We start from the raw sequence: 21,884 nt of genomic DNA on the forward strand, positions 1-21,884 counted from the left end.
TGGTCTAGGCAGAGAACCTAAATCACTTAGGACCCTTGGTTTTTTCATCCAGTGTTAACATTGGAGGGTCCTATTTTTCTGTAAATGATTTACAGACCTCTCTAAGCAGACCCTCGAAGTAGTCCAGGGCCCCAAAGTGTCGACTGTTTCCAAAGGGTTCTCTGAAGGCTTATGCAAATTTCTGCAGCAAAAATGTTGGTTTGATATGCTGCAACCCTCAGATGTTTACAGATCTGAGCCAATTAGAAGGGCATCTCCTGCACTCGTCACTGGGAGTTGTCTGCATGAAACACAGATGGGGGTTTCTAGCTACTATAAGAAAGAAGGTGGTGAGTGTGTGTGATTTGTAATTCCACCGACTCTTTATTTGAAGACAAATCTGTGTTTTCCCCAACTACAAAAGGAAGCATGTACACCTACATTAATTACCAAAACTTTCTACATGAGTAATCTATGTATGTGTACAACATATACCCAAAATACCAAATGTGTAAATGTACAAATACTCTCAAGTGTACTAATTTTTGCAAGTCTTTTTGTGTACATGAGGTACGAATTTACCATGGGTTAGGGGTGCAACAGGGCCAGAAGGTACAATGCTTTCAGAGTAGCACAAAATGGAGAGGAAAAAACATTTTTACCTCCCTTCCTTAACTAATTTCCACATCAATCCATGCACCGGGTCCCCTACCATATAGAGTCTTGCCCAAATCAATGGCTCTAAAAATGATTTTCAGGGAGAATTCTTGTGTAGAAGACAGTGAATTTTGCTAATAGAGGAATCCCTTAAATGGAGGGCAGCTGGAGTCTAGCCAGCACCAGTCTCTAGCCAGCTTATTCCCACCCTCTCCACAGCCAGACTGTTTCCTAGCCATGCTTTCAAGCACTTGGCACACTTGCTCTAAACCAGTCAACAGCAGAGTCTCAGGCAACACACAGAGCAAAACGTTTCCAAATCCAGAAGGCACGTTTGCAGCTGTCTCCTCTTGTGCAAATGTTTCTTAAGCCCTGGGCCACCCTTGACTTAAAATTGTCTTTACTGGCTCAGGTCAGCGAATGCCACAGCCATGGCCTCTTCCCTGGATAGAAAGCCAGGTGGTGCTTCGCCTCTGGCCTAACCTGTGCCAACGTTTTCCTGGTCCTTGAAGCAGCAAGCAAACAGCCCACCATCACCTGAACAAGTGATACAGGCCCCAAAGTACAGGACTCCATTTTCATACCTGTGCAATAAAAGCTACTCTGGAAATTAAAATGTACCTCTTTAAAAACATACAGGCATCTAGAAAAAGAAGAGAATTCTTCAAAGTCTACCTGATAAAGGGGCTTTCCCTTTTGTGGGGAGAAATGTTAGTTTACTTGAATTTCTCCTCTTCCCTCCTGCCCCTGTTCCCCCTCCTCTTCCCTCATAAAATGGCAGCTGCAGGAGTAGCCTCAAATGGAAAATGGATATCTTGTTAATAACAGATCCCAAACCCCAGCATCAGCGCTGGCTCAATGGAATAAGCTGTGGTATAATCTGGACTCTGGGTTGTTACCCACTGGGCCTACAACTCCAGTCCTTTGCAAAATTCAAACCTCTCCCAGTATCTTATCAAGGTTGTTTAGAGCAAGATGAAGCTAGAGTAGCCTAGCTGACCCTCTCTGAAATGAAAGAGAGCCCCCCCCCACATTTATTTATTTTTATAGCAAGGGTGCAGGTAACTTCCCTCCCACCTTTTAAAAATCAAATAGATGCTTTAGCAGGATGCTGTCTTCACATGAGCCCTGGAGATTGTTCCTGACTCACGAAAAGGGTTATTGGCGGCGCTCAAAGACACTAGCTCTAGAAAAAAGGATTCATTTCTTTTATTAAGGAGCTAGCTATATTCTGCAGCGGTTGTTTACACTCGGATTTTTCTGCATTTGCTCTCAAGGCTTGTTTCAAATAGGTGAGGCCAACCTGGAGAACAGCAGAGGACGTACCAACCGACATCTGAGATGCACACAACAAGTTGGCTCACAGTGGGCGTGCAAACAGAGAGAAGAGAATACAAATAAATATGGCACCTCCTCAGAAAACAAACAAACGAGCAAACACAAAAACCGGAATCACAGCGGCGGCCACAGCACAAAAACCTAGCAATTTCAGGCGATACCAAGCACAGTTCAAAATGAAAGCAAATTCAGAAAGGAGAGGCGCTCCACAAGGTGACTTGCCAGACTAAAAAGTATCTAAGTGAAAATGTTATAATTGACTTTTCAAGTATTCATTCACTCTAGATGATTAAACTGCCATAATTTGTATAAACTATAGAAAAATTATTAAATGTCAACTTTGACATTGTCCTGAAACTTCTGTCACTAGCCGAACATTTCCCCCAAGTTTAAGGAAGCTGCAGAGCCAGGACTATACATTACACTCTTCAGCTAACATGTGCTTTTCTCAATATTTGGCCCAGACTTTTTCCCAGAGATATTACATTTACAAAATTCTCAAAGAAACTTTTCAGGAGTAAACAAAAGGCACCCGAACCATTCATTATAAAAGCAGAAAAAAATACATAAATAACACACTTTAATCAAATAATATAAAGTAAATATTCTGCGGGCATAATTTTTTTAAAATTAATAAACTTCTTTTAATTTACTCACCATAAAGAAAAGATTTAAAACGTTCAAGTGCACTTGTCTGATTAATAAAGCATTTTATATTCACTTATTTAGTGCTAATCATTAGGAAGTTTACGTTGTCGAGGCAAAATCACCAGCTCAGACATTAAAAACTACCATTATAAAAATATAGCTACAAGGTCAGTATCAAATTACTCTTACATAGGACAGCTCAAGGGCTGTTTCTATGCGACACTAGAAACATTTTTTTAAAAACACTCAAATCCCTCTCAAAGCGCAAGAAACCTCAAGAGCAGTGACATGAAGGTAGCTTGAAACACAGGTAAAGTCCTTTCCAAAAAAGAAAACAGGTGGTGTCCACCAGCATATGCTGATCATTAATTTTAATAGTCTGCGGTAAAATTTTAAAGGTAGAAGTTAATTTGTCGGGCCTTCGGCTCGGTCTTCCTCCAGCTCTTGGGCTTCCTTTTTGGTTTCCCCATCTTTCGCCTCCTGTCTGGAAACCGGGAATTTGTCCTTGTTGTTCTCCTTTTTCCATTTCATTCTCCTGTTCTGGAACCAGATTTTTACCTGTCTCTCGGTGAGGGCTAAGGCGTGGGAAACCTCGATTCTTCTCTTCCTGGTCAGATAAGGGTTAAAAAGGAATTCCTTTTCCAACTCTAAGGTTTGGAAGCGACTGTAGGTTTGTCTTCCCCTTCGTCTACCAGGAGCTGCTGATTAAAACAAAGAGGAGAAAAAAGGAGGAAAATAAACATTAAAAATGTAATGGTGCGTCTGCAGGTTGCTGGAGGTTTCTGAAACAGGTCTAAGGGGTGAAATATACACAACTCTCCTTAGGTCTGATATAATATATAGCATGGGCAGGCAAGAGGGGCAGCGAGAACGTCCTAGCAATTATTATGACCCCATCATCTTTTCATGGTTTCTACTTTAAAGAAAAAAAAAAGTCTGTATTACTTTATGAATAAGAGTCACTGTAGCTACACCAGAAGAAAAAGGAGAGGGAGAGAAAAGGGGAGTTTTAAAGCAATTACGTGAGATGAAAGCAGATTTCTCCCCCTCTCCCCGCTTAAAAAAAAAAAAATTGCATCCCAACCTTGTGGTCTCATCCAGGGAAACATTTGAGAAGGAGACGAGCTCTGATTTAAGTGGTCTGGGTCCTCGCCAATATTACCACTGGACGATTTACAGTCAGGATATTGTACCAGCTCGGCCTCTTGCTGGGTCGTAAAAATCGGCTGTCTCTGTAAGTTATCGTATCCGTAAAACTTCGCGGGCTCCCCGTGACAGGCAATCCCACCGCAGGGGGGAGGCGGCGGCGGAGGAGGTGGGGCGGCCTGGTAGGCTGCGGCTGGGCTGCCCCTGCCGGGGTGGAAGTAGTCCTGGCCGGGGCCCGGGCCGCCCCCACCACTGCAACCCGGCCCGGCGGGCGGCGGCGGCGACGGGTGCGGGTGCGCGTGCGGGAAGCCGGCGGCGCTGTTGCCATAGAGCTGCAAGGCGGCGGCAGCGGCGTGGCGGCCGCCGACCTCGGGCGCGAAGTGACAGTCGTAGTAAGTGGGATTGATGGCCTCGCCCGCCGCGGCCGCCGCCGCGGCCGCCGCCTTGTACTTGGAGTACAGCGGGTTCACGAAGTACGAACTCATCGAGGCGGCGGCGGCGGCCAGCGGCCAGGGGCCAAGGTAGGGCGGCCCCGGGCGGGCGGGCGGCGCGGAGCAGACAGGGAGCGCGCCTCAGCGCGACCGCACTGCCGCGGGGGCCTCTGGGGCGGCTGCTCACGCCACTGGGGCAGCCGGGCTACGTTGCTGCTGCCACCCGCCCGCCCGCCCGCCGCTTCTGAGACCCCGCAACCGCGGGCACTCCGCTACTGGGCGCTCATGCTCCTCTCGCGCCCGCCGCCTCGACCTCGCGCCGCCTCCCTCGCGAGTCGAAGGGCCTCACCCAGCCCCCGCGTTCCACCTCCCGCCCGGCCTCTCCCGGCGCGCGCCGGCTTGGCCGCAATAAACTCGCCAACACCCCGGGTGACCTGCCCCGCTGCCTCCACTCTTTCCTCTCAGGCACCAGGCGGCCCTGAGCGCACCGGGACAACAAAAAAAAGTGCGCCCGGCCCACGGAGACACTCTTTGGCTTCGGTTTACAAACCCCCGCTCTGGAGGGAAAAGGAAAAAAAACACCCTCTGCCCGCCGCCACCTCTCACCTCGCCCCCCCCGCAGCCCCCTCCCACCGCTCTCGCCGCCGCTGCCGAGGCTGCCGCCTCGGTGCGCCCCGGCGAGGCATTTTCGCAGCACGCCACCGCCGGGAGAGGGAGCGAGATGGACGCGAGATAACCGCGCGGAGGGATCCGCGCGGAGGCGACACCGCTGCACCCGACGGGACGCCTCACGCTGGCGCGGAGATGCCTCCGCCAGCCTTAAAGGGGGCCCATAAAACCGCACTGCCAAGGGCTCGCCGTGCCCGCGGGGCCCAGGGAATGCGGGCCACGGCCGGCGGGGCGGGGGCACCGCAGAGCCTTACACTTGGGGGTGGGGAAGCGGGGAGGCAGGGAGGCCACTCCCAGGAGACTGTGGAGCAAATGACTCCCTCCCCGGCCCCTGGAGCAACCCCTCAGAGGTTGGCGGTGGCTTTTGCGCCTCTGGACACGCGGGCGCAGCCTAGGGAACGAGGACAAGCCGTGTAGACGATCCGGACTGAATATTTGAGTTAGGTCCTATCCAAGTGACTTGATTAAAGGCCACAAGGGTGACCTCAATACCAAAGTGCATTATCAAAGCGAATCTAAGTAAGCCCTTCTTTTCCAGTCGAGCGGGCCTTGTGGAAATGAGATGTACATTTACCCTTGACGCACTGCACGCCTGGCTGAGGCTCCCAGGTTAATTGATATTTAATGGAAATCATGCCCATGAATATAGTTTCCATCATTTCACCCTTGATAGACGTCAGTACCAAGCGCAGGGGGCAGCCTGAAGAATGTGGGGAGGTGGAACATTAGCATTGCTGAGGGAGTAAATAGAAAAGCAGACAGAAATGTTCCAAGCCGAGAAGGAGGACTCACGCTGCGGAGGCTGGTATTTTCTCCGGCAGGACGCGTGGCTCCGGGTCTCAGCCCCTGCGTGAAGAGGACCTGGGCAGGCGGTGGCCCCGGGCGGAGGTCGGGGGACCGACACTCGGGAGCCCCCCAAGGAGCCTCCGGGCCGGCGTTCGGAACATGCCGGTTCCAAGCAGCTGCAGGCGGCGCCCATCTTCTAACGATGCTATTTCATGCAACAAGCCTGTGAAGTTAGTGCCGAGAACAGGCGCCGTGTTCAACTTTAAAAATTACTAATTTTTCCAAAGGTAAAGAAAGAGAAAACTCATTCTGTGAAGGACGAGGAAGAGAAACGTCCCGGGTCTTGTGGACAAATCGAGTGTGAATCGGAAAAGTATTCCTGATTTTAGAAACTAGCTCTGAAGCCTGTTGGCGTTACACCACCAATTCGCCTTCTCTCTCCTCTTCTTCTTCCCCCCACCTCTACTCCAGTGTTGATGATGTTCAGTGTCCAATAAATGTAATAGGTCTCTGCTGAGTTTTCCTTTCCCTACTCTGCCTTTTACGTGGGTCTTTGGGTGACCCTTTTTCTTGGGATAATCCATTGTTGTTGAGGGCGCCAGGCCCACGGGAGCTGACCTCAGAAACACTCTCTCAGCCCACCCAAGACGCCCCCGCTAAAACTTAAACACACCTTGCTGGCTTTTCACGCCAAATGAGAATGTCTAAAAACCCCAGACAGCTCCCAAAGGCGTAGCAGGCGACTGATTTCAACTACCTCTTGCCCCTTGTGGGCTGGCCCAGCTCGTGGATGAGATCCTGAGCTTAGTCCGGGTGGACAGAATATTATTATTTTGCAAATGGAGAAAATAAGGTCAAGACGGAAAGGCATAACAAGATAATGTTTAAGACTCGGTAATTGTTTCTACAGGAAATAGCTGAAAATAGTGAAGGTAAACGGATTGCTAATGAATCTGCAGATTATAAAGGCATGTCTTATTTTTAAACTAGCAGGGAGTGCAAGGAGGCTTTTGCTGTGTGAGTGGTGATGGGTCTGGGTTTTGTTATTGTTGTTGTTATTGTTGTTTTCTGCCAGTTATCACCAGGTTAAAAACTTCCTTTAAATCCCCAGGCAAACGAACTGATTTGGACGGTTAACGATTTGTACTCCAATCTTGCAAATACCCAATTAAAAGAGTAATTATTTTCAATAAAGCCTTGAAACAAAGTTTGTAATCGTGCCTTTTAATTTCACTGTTTGTCTGTGTGTGTGTGTGTGTGCGCGCGTGTTTAAACCCTCGAAAGTGGATTTTGGAATGGAATGGGGGAAAAGAAGAGCGAGCCCAGATCTCAATAATACAAAGCACCTTCTAGAACTTTGCGATTCCTGAGGGGGGCGAAAAAGAAACACGAACACTACAAATTCATTTCTACACATTCTGGCCTAATTACGAAAACATTGTAAGACAACATTTCCTCTTGGGACAAAACAGTTTTATTTTTTTCCTCAAGCATTCCGTTTATAATCTGAATGGGAACAGAGTGCGATTAACTTCGTAAACATGCATACTTCTATACTTTTCTGATACAATGCATTAACGTAACGTTTTCAACTGTGCCATAGTCCAAGTTTTCTGAAATCCTGACTAAGCCAAAATTTTATACATAATAAACACTTCTGGATAATGTAATAGTGCACATTGATTCTTTTTGGTTAAATTTATCCTAATTTAAAATCTAACAGGATTGTTAAGTATCTTTAATCAAGCCCTTCTTCCGCCGCAACGCCAGCTTTACGATCACAAAATGGAGCAACGGCGCTCTCTAGTGGCCAAATGCCACCTCTAGCCGGATGAGCTTAACTTCTCTTTATTCAACTCAAACCAATTCCAATCTTGTTCTTTAGTTTGACTGGGGCTTGGATCGCTGACACTAATAATGCTTTCATCTCTTTGATTGTCGACAAGTCAAGTGCAGAAAACAGGGGCCCCTGAATGCCAAAGATATTTCTGCTCCCGAGAGCTTCCAGTAGTGTCTTTTTCAAAAGTTTCCAGCCCTTCTTTTGCCAGACACAGTAAGTCCCCATTCTGTAATCGCCCACAATTACAGGGTGGGCTAGATTCAACGAGATCACAACTTTCTAAATATCAACTGCTATAGGCCTTTTTTTTTTTTTTTTTTTTACAGTGGAGCCAGGTACTTCGAAAGCTAAGAAATTACAGAAGTTAAATTCGTTCATTTTTTTCTTTTAAAGCTGTTACATGTAGCCTTAAATCCTGAATGTTTGCTACTTTGTAGTTTTCACGCTTCAGGCCCATTTCACTGGACAATGGGGGTGGGGATAGAAGGCAAGTTAAAAACTTTTTTGATTTATCTCTGAACGCCTGTCTGGAAAGGCCCCGTTGGGCTGTGTTCATTGGAACTTCTAAGCACAATAAATGAGATATTAAATTTATATCAAAAGTCACAGAGTGAAATGAATTGGCTAAGCATTCCACTGGAGTTTTTTTAAAAAAGCAAAGACTTTAATCAGTTAAGGTGTTTCCTAAGAGGTTAATCTTTTTTTCTCACTTTCAAAAATGCTTTCCTCCAATTCAGCTGTAACGATTAATTTTTCTGTAAGCAAACAAGTAATTTCTAACAATATTTTTGCTCCTTGTTTGGAGTGGAGGGCTAGATATTTTTGTGAAAGGTTATTTACGTGGCAGCTTCATCTCTTTCCGTCGACCATGCGGCTGGGAGATGCTCGGCCTAAGTAAATGACCCAAGAGCACTAACTCTCCCACCCCCATATAACAGACGTATTTTTCTTTTTTAAAAAGAAGGAGCTAGACGGTGGGCATAGTCAATATTATTGAGAGCCACCCACTGGCTACTTCTATACCCAGCTTATTTTTAAAATCAGAACTATATTGTCTTCTCCTTCCTACTCCCCCTATTTTTATTTCCTAGGTGCTCACACCTCATCCGGGGCTCCCCAGCCCTTGCCTTCTTAGTCCAACGGAGTCCTGTTTATATTTTATTGTCCAGATTTTAAGACCTAGTTTTGTCTGCATTTTTCCTTTCCTCCCACAAACACAAACATCAAAATGAGATGCTTTCAAAGCGAAGCGCCGGGCCTGTTGTAAACTCATTACCTCCAGACGTCTCGCCGACTCGATGGCTTTATGACACCTTGGCTCTTCCTGTTTTCAAAGAGCCCAAGGTATCGAGTTGGCCGCAGGGGCGGAGGGTACGCAGCACCTTCTGCCGGATCTGGGCCTTGGATTTCCCTCCCTGCCCCCCTCTGCTTTTCCTTCAAGTCCCCTCTTTAATCCGGATCCCCCCAAAACTCTGCCATCGCCCCCGCCTTCCGCCCAGCCCAGGCCGCCCGGCGCCGCCGCCTCTCGGGCCTGCAAAGGCCGCGTTGGGCCCAAATCCTCACTTACAATGACCTTCATTTTAGCCTCTGAATGCGGTCCTCAGAGGGCCGAGCTGGGGGCTAAACACACAGAAACTGGGTGGAGGAGGGGGGAGCGGGGTGGGGATAGCTGCAGCGGAGAGCCTTGACCATTTTGATCTTCTAAGGTCACTTCGGGGCTCCTGTGGGGAGGGGCGGAAGCTCAGAGCCTAACCGGCTCAGCCCTCCCGGAGCCAGCTAGCACCGCGGAACTGGGGGAGTTGCCCCAGGGTGCTGAGTTGGCCTTTTCCTGGTTGGGTGGGGGGGAAGCGGAGGTGTTGATGGCTGCGACTCCATCAGCAGAGGGAGACAGGGGGTGCGGTATGTCAAAGCCCCAGCGAGACGATCCCTTGGCTTCTGGGGTCCATGGGCTCTGCTGGTTCTGCTGCAATGCTGACACTGGGTCCAGGGTACAGAGTTCGCCGAGCCATTGGAAGCAGGCTGGGACAGGACCGCCTAGGGCTCACCCCCCCCCCGGGGGGGGGGGGCTGTGCTCTATGCTGCAGCCTGCCCAACCAAAGCGAGACTCAGAGGCACAGCAGAGACCTCTCAGGTGGAAGGGCCATGGATTTTTAGCAGAGTATCCTTCCCAGAGATGGGGAAGAAGTCCCATGAGGGTGATGTTTTGCAAAGAGGCAGAGAAAGCAAGCACACAGTGTTCAGGGCCAGCGTCTGGGCTCCATTTGATCAGGTCAGCATTTATTGGTAGGAAGTGGTAGCATTTACAACTGGTCCTCAGGCAGGAACCGGGAGGGCCTACACCCGCGGCCGCCCACGCGAGCCAAACCCTCCCAGGGAGAGTGCGGCCCCTCCAGTGCACTGAGAAGAAATCCCTGACCCACCGAAGGCCCTGGGTTCCTCTCTCATTCCAGGTCTCAGTTGGAGGGCCTGCGGCCTCCCTGAGGAAAAGGGGCTTTCATAACCGGTGGGCAACACGGCCGGGGCCCGGCCCGGGCGGGCCTCCGCACTGTCGTCGCTCTGCCTTCGCTCTCGGAAATGGGGTGCGCTTGGCCCCTGCTTGAGCAGCGCTCGGGGCTAAACTACAGCACTTTTCAGAAATATAAGAGACATTTACACAAGAGAGGGCTCCTCAAACCAGCGTGCAGTGACGAAACATGGCATTGCCTAAGGAACCAACGGAACAGGAAAACAGGGGAGCAGGATAGGGCAAAACCCCAAAGCCTCTTGGTTTCTCCAACACATAAGCGAGCAAATACAGAGTCCCCCAAGTTACCTCACAGAAACCAACCACACAGTCACTTCTACCTAAAATGGGGTGGGGGAAATGTCCGAATGGCTGGAGAAGTTCTGGAAATCAAGCACCCACAAAGAAAAACCCCACTGCCATTGCAAAGCAGAGCGGTCCTGCCGGCGCCGCGCCGGGTCAGTCTCCCTTGGGGCATTTCTCCTTGCTCATCTTTTTCATTTTCATCCTACGATTCTGGAACCAGATTTTGACCTGTCTCTCTGTGAGGTTCAGAATCCTTGCCACCTCATAGCGCCGGTCCCGAGTGAGGTACATGTTGAAGAGGAATTCCTTCTCCAGCTCAAGCGTCTGGTATTTGGTGTAGGGACAGCGCTTTTTCCGGGTGGAGCGAGCGTGGATCCAGTTTGCTGCGGGGTTGTCTATGAAGAGGGGGGTTTGAAGAAGGGGAGCGAGGGGCGGAGGGGAGGCAGGGAGAGACAACGGGGTGGGGGAGAGAAGAGGTCGTTAAATTAATTTCACCAAGGATGGCCGCTTTTCACAACTTGGGGGGGAATTATCATAAAAAGCCTTAATGTCCGCGCTCTGTTTACCGTACAAACCGCGTGCCCAGGGTAGGTGGTTATGGGACGCTTTTTTTTTATGGATGCGTGTAGCTCGCCCAGGCTAGGGTAGGCGTCTAGACGTTTTTATAGGTTAGTAAAACTATCAGTTTTGCACATTCGAGCCTTACAGGTTTCAGCAATAAATCAGGGGGCAATTTCTTTTGCACTTACTTGGGTCAAGTTGCTGCTGCGGCGCCTGCGAATGCTGCTTCTCTTCCTCCTTCAGCGGACAGCCCGGGCTCGGGTGGTCGCTACAAGCCGAGGGCTCCGATGAGCCGCCTGCCCCGGGCCCGGTTCCCCCAGCCGCCGCCGCTGCCACCTTGTCCCGTAGGAACGAGTTGCACGAGAACTCTGGGCCGCCGCTCCCCTGGGACTCTCGGGCCGCGGAGCACTCAGTCCTTTTGGAGGAGGAAGACGAGGAAGTGGAGGAGGTGGAGGTGGTGGCGGCGGCGGGGGTCGGTGCCGCTCCGCTTTCAGGCTTAATCCCGTAGTGGCGCCCGTTGGGTGGGCCGCTGGGGCCGGGGCTGGGACCGGGGCCCGGGCCACCGCCGCCGCCGCCACCGCTACTGCCGCCGCCCGCACCGCCCGGGAAGCCGGGCAGCGGCTCCATCCAGGAGCGCATGTAGCGGCCGGGCTCGGAGGCGGAAGCGGCCAGGGGCGGCGGGGGCACGTATGGGTGGTAAAGGCCGCTCATCGCCGCCGCCGCCGGGGGCTGGGCGGGCACCGCGGACCACGAGGCGGAGAACACGGCCGATTTGGGGGCAAAACTACACGAGGCGAACTCGGCGGCGGCGGCGGCCGGGCTGTCGGCCACACCTGCGGGCCTGCCCTGCGCGCCAGGCCCTGGAGGTCCGAAGCGCCCGGCGAACACCTCGTCGCCCTCATGGCCTATGAGCGAGTCCACGTAGTAGTTGCTGAGGGTGCCACTGGAGGACATTTTGAGGCGCCCCGCGCTCCCAACCAAGGTTACACTGCCCGCCGCGGCGCCGCTCCCCGCCGGCGCCCGAGCCGCCGACTAGTTCGCAGGCTGCAGCCTCCACCATTGGTCGCGCGGCCCACGTGATCATATTTACCAATACCAGGAGTAAATCAGTCCGCTAAACTGGGGGCTGCTGTGATTTAAAAAAAAAAAAAAAATCATCATCAACATAAGAGCAGCAATTAGAGCCCACGGGTCCCGGCCCGTGCGCCGAGCTCGGCCCGGCCTGACTCGGCCAACCCGGTGGCGAATGGGACCACGCGCCCCGAACGCGGCCGCAGGAGGCGCTCGGGACTATTTGTTCGCCTCTTCTTGCCGCCCTCGGTCTTGCAGTCCGGGCTCGGGCTGCTTCCCCAGCATCTGAGCTCCGAGCGCCCGGCCGTGAGTTCTGGGCGCACCGAGCACTTGGCAGAGTCCAGAGCGGCCGGGGGCGGGGAGCGCGAGCCTGGGCGGCCCGAGGCAGGCCGGCCTTCCGAGGCGGCCCCCTGGCGCCCAAGGGGAGTTCTCCCGGTGCTTCTCTCTCGGCCCCAGCCCACCCCTGCCTACGCACACCCACACCCACACACGCTCTCTCACAGCTTGTCGTGTTGTTTAAAACAGGTGGAAGACCTCTGTAATGATATTATGCCTTTCAATAAAAATTTTATGAGGTGTATTTGATTATAGATTAATGTGTCCCTAATAAAACGGACGGATGGAGCAGCTCGGAAAGCTCCCCTCCCCCTACCGCACTCACACACGCCCGCGCAGGCACACACCCCCGACGTGAGGCTGAGCACACGCCGAGGCCGGAGGGGTGAGCTGGGGCGGCCTGGCCCTTGGGCTGGGCGCGGCCGGCGGCCACCGCCCGGGCTCTGTCTGCCTTCGGAAGTGTCCGCAAGCTGGCAGTCAGCACCGCGCGGACCGTGGCGGCCAGGGTGCCTTGTCTTCTCCGGGACTTCTGGAAAGGGCCTGGAAGAGAACACGCCATAGGGAAGAACCCAAATGCTAGCGCAGGCCCGCACCCCGCTGCCGCCCCGACCCTGCCTCAAGAATGGCCATCGGGAACAGCATTTCCCTGGGCCAGGCCGCTTCCCTTGGTTCTCACTTGGAGGCCTCCAAGTGAATTCCAGAGATCTCTAATAAATGGCCTGATCCTTGGGCTACTCTCTTACTAATTCTTTTCTTTCTTCCTCTCCCTCCTCCCCACTTTTTCCCCCCTGTCTCCAAAGGTAAGGCTGGGCAGCCTTGAATCTGAGGGAAATGCCCATTGTCACTCCCAAATCCATGGTACAAAGCCTCGGAAGCCCGGCTGGGAGCCGAGACAAAAAGCAGTCGGGGCGTCGGCGGGTGGAGGATATATTCCTCGCTCTACAAGTTGCCCAGCGCACCCTTGGGGGGCTCCCAGCCTACCTTGAGCCCCGGAAAGGAAGGGGGAAAATGGCTACTTATGGTCTGATTGATTGCCTTTGCCAAAGGCTTTCTGATTTTGTTCCAGAGGAGCTGCCTCTGCCTGTAGCCCAGATTTTCCTCTGAGACATGACCCCTTGTCAACAACGAATGGTGCTCCCCACATCGCAGGAGGTAAACTGAGAAGCTAAAATTGCCTTCCTTCTCCTGCCCAACCAATGGAGGTCTGGGCACATCTATTCCAGTGTTCCCAACCTGGCACTGATGCCATCCATCTTCCACCCTAGGAAATGGCTCCCCTAAAGCGTTCTGTCTTGGACCTGGAAAATAATCTCTGTTTTCGGCAGGAAGTTTAAAACTCTGAATAATTACTGAGTCTCCCAAGGACTCTTGCTTGAGGGTTTTAAGGCTGAGACGCCCTTAAAGAGATTGTTTTTAGGGGAAAAGTGGGGGGGACATGAAAAGGATTTGTCATTTTCATTTGTCCTTTGACAAATCCTTCACAAGGATTTGTCAAGGAAGCTGCTTGAGTCTACTGGAGACATTTTGAAACCACAGCACAACCTGGGGTAACGAATTCTGTCAGCTCATCCCCCCAAGGCCTCTCCTCTTCTCCCTGGCAGGACTAGAAAAGTCTGGACTCTCCTGGGCTGAGGATCCTGCATTCTATCTATCCATCTATCTATATGTACACTCACACGCAGGGAGAAGATAGCTGGAGTTTTCTGTGCCATGGTAACAACTGGAACATTGGACTTCATGGGAAGTCATGTTCATCTGCAAATTCTTTCGGTCACCCTTCATACATTTTCTTGCCTCCCAGATACAATGGCTCCAACCAGCAGTTTGTAATTAAATGAAGGGCAAATTAACTGGTGAAAACCTTTTCTTGCTTTAAATTTTTTCATGTAGGCCACCAAAAGGCAATGACTGAGCATAAAATCCTTCCACAAGGAAACCAGGGCAAAGTGGGATGAGAAAACTCACTCCTCCTTGGCTTCACTGTGGTCTGTCTATCTTGTGCTTGGAATGGATGTAGGGATAAGAACATGGGAGCAGAAATGGATCCGATGCAATGCTAAGCTGCTGCTTGTCTTTGCTCCTGTAATGGAGGCCCCGCGGCTTCCAGGTGGGCAAGACTGATTTCGACCTAGTCCCTGACGATGGCACACCAGCTAGAAATCACCAAGACTCCACTGAAAGCATTAAAAATAGAACAGCGAAAACCAAAGAGAGGAAGACACACAAGTGGGGAGCTGCGAGGAAAATTCGGTTTGGGCACAAGTTTACTTACCAGGCTCAGGCTAGAGGAAAGTTCACATCCACTGACAAATCAATCACGTTACTATCATGAGGGGAGGGGGAGACAGGACCCTCCTTCTTCCCAACTAGGAAAACAGCAGGCACAGTCTGGATTATCACTCCCCCACCACTGCCAAATTTCAGTATTAAAGGCCCCCTTCAGCTTCTCTCTCCCATATCCCTTCCCCTACTCTCTAACACCCCAGCAACTGGCCCAAACAAGCAGTTTAACCAGAAGATAATCTCACCAGAGTCTTTCATCGCCCTCACAACATATTTCCATTTCAGAAAGCAGAGGGAGTGCACTCGTTTCCAGAGTTTATTGCATTATACATGCGACCAGAACATGCACAGAAAGGACAGGTTGCTGTTGTACTTCTACCAAACCACAGATGCACCACAAGGGAAAGGCTACAAGGCAAAGTCAGTCAATATTCCATCTCACCAAGGACAACTGCTAAACTCATTTGCAAAAAGATACATTGTAATGTGCTTTTTTAGTCCCCCTCCCCCCAAAGCTTGTGGGTTTTAATCTTTTTAAATATATATGTAATTTAAGTACTTTTAAGTACTGGATGTATTCAAAACGCCATGAGCTCATGGACTAACCACACACACAGATCTTTGTGTTAGGAAAAACATGAAAAAGTCACATTGCTGGATGGACGAGTGGATTGATGGATGCTCTACAGTTCCAATAAGTTAAGAGCCAAATGAAAATGCGCAGTAATAGTTACCCTGCATTACGATGAAAAAAATAATAAATTACACGTGCTAGTTATATATATATATATATATATATATACATATATATATATATATATACACTCATAGGGATTACAGATCACTTGCAGCACGAACAGAATGACCCCAAAGTCACATTCTAGCAGGGAAAAAAAAATTCAAAAAACAAAGAGCATTGAAGGTTTTGTTTCCGCCTTCCCAGTCCTCCAGCACTCGGCCCTGGAACTCGGCGCCCCTCTCCGATCCTAGCCTCTGACGGGCCTCGGACCTAAGAGAAGGTGAGGTTGGCGGTCAGTTCTCGGATCCGGTTCTCTCGGCTCATCTTCTTGAGTTTCATTCGGCGGTTTTGAAACCAAATCTTGACCTGCCTGTCGGTGAGGTTAACGCTCTTACTGATCTCTAGGCGGCGCTCGCGGGTGAGGTACATATTGAACAAGAACTCTTTTTCTAATTCCAGCGTTTGGTGCTTAGTGTAAGGGCACCTCTTCTTTCTGCCACTCTTTGCAGTGAGCCAATTGCTGGTTGGAGTATCAGACTTGATTTCCTCTAACAAAATTAAAGGGAGAAGAAGAAAAAAAAATGAAGAATTTTTTTTTTTCTCTCAATCTGTTCAAATTTACCCTTGGCCATGACTCTGCTGGCAGCCAGGCCGCTTTGGGAAATGCTTGCATTAAACATTACTCACATGAGGTGGGCCCTGAAAGATATTTGTAAATGATGTCAGGTTAGTTAAAGTACCCAAAATGACACAAATGGGTGGGTATTCTTGCCGTCTGTGTCAGCGTTCTCTTTCTTTCTCTCTCTACTTTGTGACCTGCACAAAATATTAGTACAATAGTAAACTTTCAGGATCTCACCAGCAACATTCTAAATGATCGTCTCACAACAGGGCTAGAGTGGAAGAAGCAAACCACAGTCTGACAAGCCTACAAATCCCACTGCTGCCTCAGATCCCCAAACCTGCCACTTCTTCCCCACTTCTCCCAGGCAGGCGGGGAGCCCCACAGCCAGGTTTATAGGTACCAATTCTCTTTCAAAAGATACCAGAGGAACCAAGTACACCTTCTCCGCCCTGCCTGGGCATCGTTGTATGCCCCAGTATTTCCTGAATTCTTGTGCTTTCTTGCCCCCACACAAAAGCATTCTCCCAGAAACAAGAAATGTAGCTCCTTGCTGTGGCCCAACTCTGAGCACTGGGGCAGAGGATCAGGGGCAGAAAAGCCAGGGCTCTTTGCCCTATCCAGCCCTAAGGCTGGCCCTTCTGGGTGGGCCATACACATTCCATTCTCCCCCCTTCTGCCTTTGCCCCCTTTGCAAAAGGACTGCAAAGCATTCGGCACTTTCCCCAGACAACAAAGCCAAGGTTACCTAGTCCCGCAGAAGCAGGGAGCCCTGTTCTCCAGCCCAAGCACCAACTGGTCCAGCCATCTCATTGCCCTCGCTGTCCCCAAGCTCGCAGGATGCGGGGTGCATACACTTGGAAACGAACGCGGTACCTTGGACCACCTTAAAATCATCATTGAGTGAAAGGCATGGCTGGGACTGCAAATCTGAGTGGGAGAAAGGAGGTTCTGGGGCCGCGTTTTGGTGCTCTTTTGTTGCATTTCAGGTCTAGCTCAGGAAAAATAAACCCGGCAAGCCCTTCCTCTGCCTGGGCGCCATCAGCATGGGGCCAGGACTAGCCAGGAGGGTCAGGGCAGCGCGGCAGAAGTAGAAACCATCTCGGGATTAAGATTGCCCCTCTAAAAGACGGGAGGAGAGGCACCTACCAGTCGGGGCCCCAGGCTGCCGGTTTGGCACTGGGTACCCAGGTATTCCCTCTCTCTGCCGGTTCCGGGGCTGCGCGCCCCGCTGGGGTGACAACTCTGCTCATACCGACCTTTGCTTTCCTTCTCCTGTACTTCGGGACTGGACACGGAGACCTCTGCCAGGCAGCTCCTCTCTTCCGGAAGGCCGCCCTTGGCTTCAGGGCTCTCCACCTGGGAGACTTTGGTGGGCTCCTGGCCACTCGCTGGCTCGTTCATCTTCTTTTCCATCTGCAGCTGGGCAGCCGAGAGCTGCGGCTTGGCCGCGCCGCGAGGGTTGAGCTGGAGCATGACTGTGGAGCTGCCTTCGGGGCTGTTATTGTACTCTTGGGTTTTCCCGGTGGCGTAGGTCTGACTCAGTCTAAAATATCCAGGGACAGGAACCTCAGGGTTCTCAACGGGACAGGACTCAGGGACCAGCCTCTGGTACGAAGGGACCTCAGCAGAAATGAGTTTGTTGCGCTTATCAGAATACATGCAGCAATTGGATTCTTCCTTAATGTTGGTGGTGAAGGAGCAAGTGGGGACTTGCTGTGTAACAGGTTGCTCTATTCGACAAGATCTGTTCGGGTCTGTCCAACTGTCTACTTGAGGTATATAAGGATGCACATTCATACCCATATTTTGGTGGTTCACTTCTCTTTTGGCCAGAGACGGGAGCAGTCCACAGGTTTGCATTCCATAGGTCCCCATGTCTGCGCTAGGTGGTGGCATGTACATGCTGGCGCTGCTCGAATAAAAACTGTCACTCCTGCAGGCACTGATCAAGGAATCTACTAAAAAAGTATTAGCAGCAGGAGAGCTGTTGGGAAAGGACATTTTGGGGAGGAATTTGAAGAAGAGAGATTGTGTCCTTTGTAGGCTGACATCTCTAGGAAAACATTCCCCGTGTAATTGTGGATGCCTCTGCCGACCACATGACAACCAAGCCAATGAGATTTGAAAATGGCCTTGAGCCGCAGCCTCCTCGCTGGTCACGTGCTCCAGAGCCCGGCCAGCCGGCCGCGTAAGCACGGACAACAGCGACATCTACTACGCGCCCGCGATAGTGCGCGCTGGAGACAACCGGCGCAGCGCTCTCCGCTGCCCGCCAGCCTCCCGGGGCTCGCTCTGCCCGCCCGCCCCACTCGCGTCCCCCACTCCAGCCTCTGGGCCCCGCAGGCGGAAGGAAAGGCTCTGCCCGAGGGGTCTCCGGGAGGACACACGCGGGGAGGGAAGCCCGGGCGCCGTGGCGCCAGCACACAGAAGCATTCCCCGCACACACCCAGGCAGAAGGCGCCCGAGAGGGCCGGGGACAGGGCGGTGGGTGGGGGCTCAGCCTGGTTCATTTTGTCTCGGACAGCCTGGGAAGGTGAGTTGGACTCCCCAGACTCTGAGACATCCCACCCCAGGAGTCCACAGGAAAGAGCTCTGGCGCCTTAGACGCGTCCAAGATATCCTGGGGAGTGGAGTCGAGAAGGGCCGCGAGGGCCGAGAGGCCACGCAGCTGACCAGCCCCGCGGCGCCCCGAGGACCGGCCCGGCCCCGGCACTGTCCTCTGCCTCGGCCCTCCAGCCCGCTCCAGCTCCCGGCGCCTCTGCGCCCCGGTGGGCTACTCGAGCCTTCGGCTCTTCAGGGAACCACACCCCGACCTCTGAGGGCCGGGCTGCTGGGAGCTTTCAGCCCGGAGACTGTCCCTCGCCAGCAGCGCGGCATCCGCCCCCCCCCCCCCCCCCGGGTTCTCAGCGGAAGAACTAAACCAACTAAACCGAGGTTTCGCTCCCCACTTGCCCTGAAAATAGAGGGCAAAGAGGAAGGAAGGAAGAAGAGAGAAAAGAATGTTTTCTAGGAAGGGGAAACTCTCACCCTCAGACTCCAGAAGTTTCAGAAAACTGACTGGGCCAAGCAGGAGAGAGTGATGCAAAGGTGTCATATGGTTCTTCTGCAAAGAAAAATATGTTTTCCTTTTATGGATTTTGTAAAAGCATTGGTTTTTGACAAGTGCAGGTACAAAAGGTTGTGGAATTTATTAATACATATTAAGAAGAATCAGGGCGATCAATAAAATTCTCATCTACATTCTTGGGCTACTTGGTAATTTTCTTGCTTCTGAAGGTTTTTAAAGAGTTATACCCGCTGTTGCCACACACGGGAAGATATTTTATTAACAAATCAATCGAGACTTTGTAAAGGATAAGATTAATAGTTAAGATTTAGCATAATGGCGTTCGCTTTATGAATTATTGAAAATTATACTATTGATTTTTCCCCCTCGCTACTAACCAAGAAGGTCAGTTTTTGTTTTAACACAAATTGTCAAATATTAAAAGCTATACTTTTGTCAGAAGTTGAGTTTTACAGTTTGGGGCAATTCCTAAAATTATTTGGGAAGGTTCTGTTTGGATAAGAGAAGGGAGGGAAAAAAGGAGGTGGGAGAACCTCAGTCTTCTGTTTCCTTTGGTGAGGGAAAGTTCTATAAAAAGGATTTGGTCTGGGGTTGTGGTCGACCTCATTAAAAGAACAACCACCATCACCACCATGGAAACTCCGAGTTTTATGAGAAACTTCTTCAACAACTTCCTCCCTCGTTCTCTGTTGCAGGCGGTGAGCAGTTCTTCGGAAGCCGCGGCCTCGGGGCAGCAGCAGGGAGCTTTAAACTTGATTTCCAAAGGTTTGCCTTGGGTGAGGGGCCCGGCCAGGGCACTGGAGCCGTTCTCAGGCTTCCTGGCTCCCCTTTCCTGCATCCGAGAGAGGAGAAGGGCCCCGGAAACTCTGACCATAAACCAGTTCTCTGTCCGGCGAGGCATCCGTGTTTTCTTGTCCCCACACTCCTGTCACGGGGGCCGGTCTTGGATTTCAGGCCCAGAGACTGAACTTGTGGGCAAACTGGGTTTCTGCCTTGCCTTTTTTGGAGGGGGGAGCTCGATGCTCAGCCTACTGGTGGACGTAGTAGCCCTCTTGCTCCTTCACAAAAACCTTTTCCAGCAAACCCTTTGTCCACCCCTCCCCAAAAGGAATCTCCCCTGGCCTGGTGGAAAAAGTCGTTGGACATTATTTTCGGCCTTGGGACTGCTTCGGCAGTCCCCTCACAGTGCCCTCGCCCAAACAATAACCCCTTTTAAAAAAACTCCTCGGTGGCAATGAGACAGACCTTTTAAACCTTTACGCAGCTGTTCAAATACAACATCATTGTCAGGTTAAAAGCCTGGCGCCTCTAACTGCTCCGGCTGCGGGATGCCGGCTAAGGAAGCGGAGGTTTAAACATTACCTTCGGCAGGGGTGGCTGTTTTTAGGCTTGGGGGTGGGGGAGTGAGGAACGCAGGGAAAAAAAACCAAATTTGACTCAAGTCTGCTAAGGTCCTGTTCAAAGCTAACAACCATGGACTAGCACCCCGAAAATTTCCTTCTCTCAAGGCGGAGATCATGATCTCAGCCACGGCTAAGCGTGCCCAGGGCTGGACAAAGTGCCCGCTTCACAAGCTCTCGGCAGGCGCCCTGACGCCAGCCTGGCGCTCCAGTACTGTCCTCCCTTTGCATGTCGGCCAAGGGAGCTGCCTGGAACTCTGCTGTCCAGTTCTCCCTATCCCACAAGAGAGGCAAGAGTGTTCAATCTAATCGCAAATTTTATGCCCATCAAATGTCCTTTCATAATCTTTATTTATACATGAAGAAAACATTCAAGCTAAAAACCAGCAATTCCTCATCGAAGGGGTATATCTGCCGTTAACCAGGACATCTGCCTCCTGAATTTGGGGGACCTTTCTGTTTCAGCTCCCTGCACCTTCAGGCTCAAAGTCACTCCCACAGTGGATTTGATTTTAAAGGGGTCATCTTCACTCACCGGAGGTGGGGGGTGGAAATGTGTATCAGATATAATTTTGAATCTATTATCACAAAATTCTATTTATTCTTTTTCAAATTTTTATCTTCAGAACAGCTCCTTGAGGCCAGAAATTGCCAGTATTTTGGAGAGATTTTACTATAAAAATCAAGCAAAATAGAAACAATACAAGGAAGAGAATGATCTGAGCCTGGGAGGATGGAAAGTTTGTCTAAGATCTTAAGGCTAAGATAAAGCAAATGGAATGAAAAGGCTAGGTTTTCAAGGCCAGGCTTTATTTTGCTTACAAGTATTTAATGTAGCTACAGAGCTGCTGTTTTTGATCATCTTTAGATCAGTTGGAGCAGTTACCATTAATAATAAATCAATATTGTACCATAAAGGAGATGAATATCCACAATTGTACCAAGACATCCTTCTCCCTGGCACAGTTCTTTCCAGAGAAAAATTAAAAGGGTCGCTTCAGCAAGAAATTAGCATTTGTAATCAAGAAGTGACTTGCATCTGCGCTTCCTGTCACCGGGAAGAAGGGCAGCGGCCCCGGGCCTGGGGGACCTAGGGATCCACTGATTTTGGGCCCTGAGTGACCTCTCAGAGATGTGCCACTTTTGAGGGGCAGAGTGGATGGGCACAAATTTTAAAAGCTGCTTCCCCCAAACACCCTTCTGGGTTACACCGTGTACCTCTCAGCCAGTGTGAAAAGAACTCAAAAGGGCCACTGGGGAGGCCAGGGAAGCCACCACCAATGCAAAGACGGGTCTAGGGAGACATTGCAAAAGGACCAGCAGCCTAGGAACTTCTTCCCTTTGCAGACACAAAAGACTCCTACTTCTTCCAATCTCCCTTTCAAGCTCTGAGACCTCAGCAATTCAAAATGCTGGGGCCATGCTCTATGAGCCCCACATGCCCTGACTGATCCAGAAAGGTCAGGTCTGCAGCCCGGAGAAGTCCTGGTCCAATTCAC

The 21,884-nt window shown here is 51.0% G+C and overlaps 3 protein-coding genes across 4 annotated transcripts; all 3 read right to left on the reverse strand.

Annotated features, from left to right (window-relative positions):
• Positions 1-1,830: 1,830 nt before the first annotated feature.
• Positions 1,831-4,356, reverse strand: HOXD8 (homeobox D8). 2 transcript variants are annotated; one of them, XM_081583190.1, is made up of 2 exons: positions 3,707-4,356; positions 1,831-3,320 (listed from the first exon to the last, which is right to left on the reverse strand). In XM_081583190.1, exons 1-2 carry the CDS (start codon positions 4,251-4,253, stop codon positions 3,028-3,030), a joined length of 840 nt encoding a protein of 279 aa, XP_081439316.1. In that variant the 5' UTR covers positions 4,254-4,356; the 3' UTR covers positions 1,831-3,027. The 2 variants fall into 2 exon arrangements, with proteins under 2 accessions (XP_081439316.1, XP_081439315.1); XM_081583189.1 differs by having other exon boundaries at positions 1,831-3,323.
• A 5,389-nt stretch (positions 4,357-9,745) lies between these two features.
• HOXD9 (homeobox D9) lies at positions 9,746-11,876 on the reverse strand. Its single transcript, XM_081583188.1, has 2 exons — positions 11,053-11,876; positions 9,746-10,698 (listed from the first exon to the last, which is right to left on the reverse strand). The coding sequence occupies exons 1-2, from the start codon at positions 11,816-11,818 to the stop codon at positions 10,457-10,459; spliced, it is 1,008 nt and encodes a 335-aa protein (XP_081439314.1). The 5' UTR covers positions 11,819-11,876; the 3' UTR covers positions 9,746-10,456.
• Positions 11,877-15,563: 3,687 nt separating this feature from the next.
• On the reverse strand, positions 15,564-17,919 carry HOXD10 (homeobox D10). Its single transcript, XM_081584815.1, has 2 exons — positions 17,175-17,919; positions 15,564-15,841 (listed from the first exon to the last, which is right to left on the reverse strand). The coding sequence occupies exons 1-2, from the start codon at positions 17,917-17,919 to the stop codon at positions 15,564-15,566; spliced, it is 1,023 nt and encodes a 340-aa protein (XP_081440941.1).
• Between the last annotated feature and the right edge of the window lie 3,965 nt (positions 17,920-21,884).

Source organism: Giraffa tippelskirchi, chromosome 3, assembly GCF_054371585.1.
Source record: "Giraffa tippelskirchi isolate mGirTip1 chromosome 3, T2T-mGirTip1v1.2.pri, whole genome shotgun sequence".
Lineage (NCBI taxonomy): Eukaryota > Metazoa > Chordata > Mammalia > Artiodactyla > Giraffidae > Giraffa > Giraffa tippelskirchi.